This window comes from Castanea sativa, chromosome 10, assembly GCF_040712315.1.
Source record: "Castanea sativa cultivar Marrone di Chiusa Pesio chromosome 10, ASM4071231v1".
Classification (NCBI taxonomy): Eukaryota; Viridiplantae; Streptophyta; class Magnoliopsida; order Fagales; family Fagaceae; genus Castanea; species Castanea sativa.
Window position 1 is genome coordinate 13,617,132 of NC_134022.1, and position 6,064 is coordinate 13,623,195.

The 6,064-nt window shown below is 34.0% G+C and overlaps 1 protein-coding gene across 1 annotated transcript; it reads right to left on the minus strand.

The window, feature by feature from the left end:
- Window positions 1–150: 150 nt before the first annotated feature.
- Window positions 151–3,432, minus strand: LOC142613941 (7-deoxyloganetin glucosyltransferase-like). The gene is made up of 2 exons (XM_075786462.1): window positions 2,916–3,432; window positions 151–1,079 (listed from the first exon to the last, which is right to left on the minus strand). Exons 1-2 carry the CDS (start codon window positions 3,430–3,432, stop codon window positions 151–153), a joined length of 1,446 nt encoding a protein of 481 aa, XP_075642577.1.
- Between the last annotated feature and the right edge of the window lie 2,632 nt (window positions 3,433–6,064).

A 6,064-nucleotide genomic window follows, 5' to 3' on the forward strand; every position in this document is an offset into this window, starting at 1 on the left:
GATTAGCCAATACATGATGACATATGTTCCAAACATGAATCACATATGTCCTAACATTATGTAATGTGTTATTGGTACATTCATGCTATTATAATAAATCTTCACGAATTATAATAAATTTTTTTATCACTTTTATTTCTAAAATATCTATCATTTTGATAAAAGCACTTCATTCACCAAATTGTTCATGTTAATGGATGAAGAACCAAGTGGCTTAGTGGCCTCTTTAGCTAACTTTTTCCACTCCATGGCATTTTTCTTCATTTTCTTACCCTTTTCTCCTTCCATCAACTCTTTCACAATCTTTTCCACTTCCTCTCTCTTGACATCATTATCAATCTCCATGCCAATGCCCCATTCATTGCAAGTATACTTACAGTTTGTTTGTTGATCTGCGAAGAATGGCCAACAAAGCATTGGTATTCCTGCACACACACTTTCAATAGTTGAATTCCACCCACTATGTGTTAAGAACCCTCCAATTGAGGGGTGGTTCAACACTTCTTCTTGAGGGCACCAATTAGCTATTAGACCCCTTTCTTTAGTTTCTAACTCGAATTCAGGTGGCAATATTGCTGATTCACCAACAACTAAATCAGGTCTAATTATCCACAAAAATAAATATTTACTATTTGCAAGTCCCCAACCAAACTCAACCAACTGTGTTGGTGTCATGACAACTATGCTGCCAAAATTCACATATATTACAGAGTTGGGCGCCTTAGAGTTGAGCCATTGGAGGCACTCAGTTTCTTCCTCCCATAAACTATATCCAATTGATTTTAAAGGGTCATTGGGTAAGTGATTGAGTAGTGGTTGGAGAGGGCCAATGGCATATACATGAGGAAACATGGTCAAGAGAGCATCCAAAACTTCTTGCTCTAATGCATCAAATGTTTGAATAACAATTCCTGAAGCTGTAGGAGCTTTCTCTGCTGTTTCGATGACAAATTTAAAGATAGCATCATTTGGATCTATGGTTTGAACTTCGCTTGGGAGATCCTTGAGTTGAATGCCTCTCATACCTGGAATCCAGTCTATAATTGTGTCCAAATACCCATTTGTTAAATAGCTCTTATCTGCAAAAAGACAGAATATTTTTAGCTTAAAATGAAATTTATTTTTAATCATAATAAAACAGAAAAATTACACTTTATCCCCTTAATACAATAAGAAAATTGCAATGTTCTCATTTTAGTTTAAACATAGCGTTGTTGTAATGAGCATTTTTCCATAGGTTAGTGTTTTTGTCAAATAAAAAAAATTAATTCAATCCTTGAAAAAAATACATGGCCAGACCCACACTCTAATGGTATTAATATTTACCATCCAACACAATGATGGTCTTAATACACTCCCATAACAAACACGTCACATATGCACAACTATAATCCTTCAAATTGTCAATTGTGTATTACTGCGCGCATGCGATATGTTTGTTATGAGAGGGTATAAAAGTCATTAACATGTTGGTTCAGAGTCTTCAGACCCATTTTCAACTAACAAAAAAGTTGATTTTACAATATAAAATGATAATAGAGGAGTAAAGTGTTCAGTAGAATTAGTACAATAAAATAAAATAGGATATTGCTACATATTAAACTAAAGAAGTAAAGATGGATATTGTAAGTTTGTAACTATAATCTGTATAAATTAAGAGGATTCAGCAAGTTAGTTATTGTTTTTTTTTCCTGTAAAAAATAATCCAAATTAATTAACCAACAATTTAAAAATGGGGTTAAAATAGTAAATTGGCAAAAGAAAGTTAATTATTTCTTTTTTTATTGTCAAAAATACCCCTACCTCAAACTTAAAAATTGGGTTAAAATAGTAAATTGACAAAAATAATAAATTCCTACATCTACGTTGAAATGCATATTTGCTTCTAATAAACTCCTACTTTTGCGTTGATTTAAATTCCTACTTCTACATTGAAATGTCTTACTAGATATAAATTCCTACTTCTCAATAGCTTAAAAAACTCCTCACTTACTTATCTTACCCTTAAATTTATTTAGCACTACTCTAAACAATAAATAATTAAGTCTATAAAAGTAATTTGAACTACATATATTTAAGAGACATTTAATTTATTTTTAAAAAAAAAACCTACCACGTTTGAATTCCACTCTCACATTTTACTCCTAACAAACTACTTGAACTCCACTCCCCCATGTTATACTCCTAAAAAATTGCTTTACTCTCAAATTTAATAATTTAAATTGCTCTTTAACTTCTTATTAAGAACTACTTATCTGGATTTTTTTTTTTAGTTTCAAGTTATACGTCTCCTCCTCCTCCTTCATCATCTTCTTCTTCTTTTAAAAAAATAATGGCTATAGATAAGGCAAAGCTGCATTTGGGAGTTTCTTGATAACTTGAAGAGAATTTTTCGATGGTAGATTCTCAAAAGTATAACATAGCATTACATGTCCCTCAAATGTGTATTTGTGATAATGACATGTTACTTTCATAGCCGTGCTCTTCACATCATGCTTCCACCAAATCAAGCAGGGCACACCGTAGCCGTGATGATATTTCAAGCCACTAGCTCCTCCTGCTTCATCAATTTCCTCACCAACAACCAATATGTATTTGGTTGTCTTGCTACATGAAAATTTCTATTTGTTTGGTGCTTATTTCTCTTCTTTGATGTCAAACTGTGTTCTTTTTTCTTTTTTTTTTCCTTGCAAATTATTAAAATATACTCAAAAAATAGAAGAGCCTCTGAGCACGCGCGTGAGCACGTGCTCAGAGGCTAGTAATAATAATAATAATAATAATAATAATTCATAATTCATAATTCTTCTCCAAAAAAATAATAATAATTAATAATCCATAAGTGCAATTGCTCTAATAAATTAATGCAAGATTTCAATGGAGTTTCTCACTTTTTTTGTTACATACTTACACACCTTTAAGTGGAATGATGCCTTTATCCTTGAGAGGAGGAATCTGCATGTAACCCATTAAGCTACAAGCGGAGATAGTGAAGAACATTAGAATTGGGATTCCGAGTTCCTGAGCAGCGTTGATGGTGAATTGCATGAAACCGTCTGAGATAATACAAGTCACTGGGGGAACGTTTGAAGTTGCACTGTTGAGTTTCACAAGAAGGTTAGAAAATGAGGCGAAGAAGTTTTTGGTAATGGAATTGCAAAGAGAAGAGACGTCTTGGGAGGCATTAGGATCCGATGGAGGGAGGTTATCTGGAATCGTTTCAAATCGGAAGTCAGACAAACCATCTAAGGAGTTGGGACCTCTAAATTTCAAAAAACGATGGTGGTTGAACTCAGTGTTAACAAAGGTTATGTGAAAGCCTTTATGGTGGAGAAGCTTTGAAAACTTGAGCATTGCTTTTATGTGGCTTTGAACTGGAAATGGAATACAAACTGCATGAGGCTTATCAGCCTTTAGCGTCTTGGAATCCATTTTACTTCTTTCTATTATATGTTTTGCGTTTGCATATGCACTTTCCAAGTTTCAATGTATCTTATAAAATGATTAATTACCCACTGTTTCAGTCTAGCAAAAATCTTATAAAATGATTAATGACCCACTCAGTCTAGCAATTTCGTGTCAATTTTGGCCACAAACTGTGCCTCTGGAATTTTGTTCTTTTCCCCGTGATTGTAGGCGCATGACATAAGAGCGAAAGAGACGTACGGTTGCATGTAATTAACGGCTGCTTCTTCAATTAATATGCCACTTGGTCTAAGAAAGAGACAATTCTTCTTGTTTTGTTTTATATATCCCTAGACTGTGTATACTACTTTTTTTCCCTTGGAAATTCTAGTATATATAATAACATCACCATTTTTTGTGAAAAAGATTACCTTCAATAGTTAAATAGCTTAAATGACTAAAACTACCTGCTAATAGTTTTATAAATTATCACATAGTAAATTGGATAAGATTTTGCTAAACTAATTTAGAGCAAAACTGTGTCTGATTTACTTTTGTTGGGAAATTTAGACTCCAATTAATAGAATTAACAAGTTTTAAACCCAAGTTGTTAATTATATTTATGATGAATAAACCTTGTTAAAATAAACAAACATCAATATCACGTCAATATCATGCACAGTGGAATAGTAAATAAGACAAGATATGATGACCCAGGAAAACCAATGAAACAAACTAGTTTCACAGTAAAAAACTTGGGGGGGGGAAACCTTATCGAAAAGTAATTCACTATAGTAAAGAGAAGTTTCAGATCTAGTACAAAACCTTTGTCCCTAGACTCTACAACCCCCCATAGATGAACTTACAGCAGAAACCTTCTACCGCTTCAGAACCTCTGAACTCTTCAATATATGAACGCCACCCTTTTGTACGGATCCCAGTACATGACTAACTCCAGCAACTTGACGATATTGTTGGCTGCAAAGTTCTTTACTTCATCAACAATGAAGATCAAGAAGTACTTGGTTACAAAACCCTAAGGCGCAAAAGACGCAGTAACTTCTTGCAAAGAGAATAAAGTATTAGGTCACTTTCTGCATTTGTTCTCCATATATAACGACCTTTAAAATAAGCTTCATATATGTATAGAGTTGTGAGAAAAAAAAAAAAAACTCTACACATACATGTAAGGATGAGCCGAAAATTAGATCTGGAAATTTTGATTTTGTAGATCTTGACATATTCAGCATCTGTCGAGCTTTATTCTTAAATCTCAATAGATACTGTTTTTGTCGAGCTTTAATGAATAGTTTTTCTTCACTTGTTTCTTGGTCCAATCTTCATAGCTTCAATACTTGACTTGAACTCTTGTTTCTTGAAGTACTAAACTCATCCTAGATCTACCCAATGACAAGTAAGGTGCATTTTGTCAAAGGATTAGCCAATTGCATAAAATATGTCCTTAACAACTTTCATAAACAATATCCATTTGCACGTACTTTTTCACTTGGAAATAGTATTCTATTTTTACTAAAACTACAAAGGAGGGTATATATAATATTTTTAATAATTCAATAGTTGAAGTGGAGTTCAAACCCTAGATGTCTTTGCTAAAAACATTATGCGGTGAAAACCAATATTGCTACATAACTTGTGACCTTAATTTGGGTGTAGGTAATTAATTAATTAAATGCACTTTCATTGTATCTTAAATGCACCGTCAAATTAAAGAGATCGACAGTAAACGCGTGGCAGAGACATCTAGAGCCCCACCCACAAACTTATGATAAAAGCCAAGCTCTGCATAGAATGCACACAAACCCTTACGCCACACATCCAAGAGAGCTAAGAACCATACCAAATACTAATGGCGACATCATTGTGTTTGGTAAAAAATAAAGTAGAACACAAAAGATCCTACTTTCCCTTCCCTTATGGAGGATAGCTGGAAAGCATCTGAAAATATCCCATCTACTTCCTCCTCCTTATCTAGGTTCCCTCGTCGTCTAGATTTTTTAATGGACAACATCCGTGCCTGGAACATATACCATTTCAGAAACTTATTCCAACGCAAAAATTGTCTTTTAGCTAGACTACGGGGACTCCAAGTGGCCTTAACTAGGAAACTATCTGCTTTTTCATACTCGCTCGAACAACAGCTTACACAAGAATATAACAACGTTCTCCACCAAGAATATCCATATTGGCAACTCAAATCAAGAATCATGTGGTTAAATTATGGGGATGCTAATACGAAATATTTTCACCTTAAACCATCCAATGACGAAGTCAATCGTGAGTTATTACCTTAAAAGATGACAGATTATGGCTTACTGGTGAACCATTAATTCAACACATTAAAAATGCCTTCAAAAAATTGTTTCAAGCTACATCAGCTCATATACGTCTTCCACCTAGGAGTTGGATGCCGTACCGTCAAAATAGTCCTTTCCTTGAACATGCCCAGTCTCTATCCTATATCCCCCAACCTGATGAAATTATTAGGAATATTAGGGATCTCCCTCCCTTAAAGGCCTTGGGACCTGATGGTTATCATGCTCTTTTCTTCCAAAAACAATTGGTCCAATTTGGGATCGAGTGTTATTCAAATTATTCAAGAAATTTTTGAGCACCTTAATATTCCACCCACATAGGGTAC

What these genes read in the sequence shown, in the direction of transcription:
- LOC142613941 (XM_075786462.1), bottom strand. Translation starts at nt 3,432, where the DNA reads ATGGATTCCAAGACGCTAAAGGCTGATAAGCCTCATGCAGTTTGTATT. An exon ending in AGGCATCATTCCACTTAAAG is followed by an intron (nt 1,080 to 2,915) that starts GTGTGTAAGTAT and finishes GTCTTTTTGCAG; the next exon opens with ATAAGAGCTATTTAACAAAT.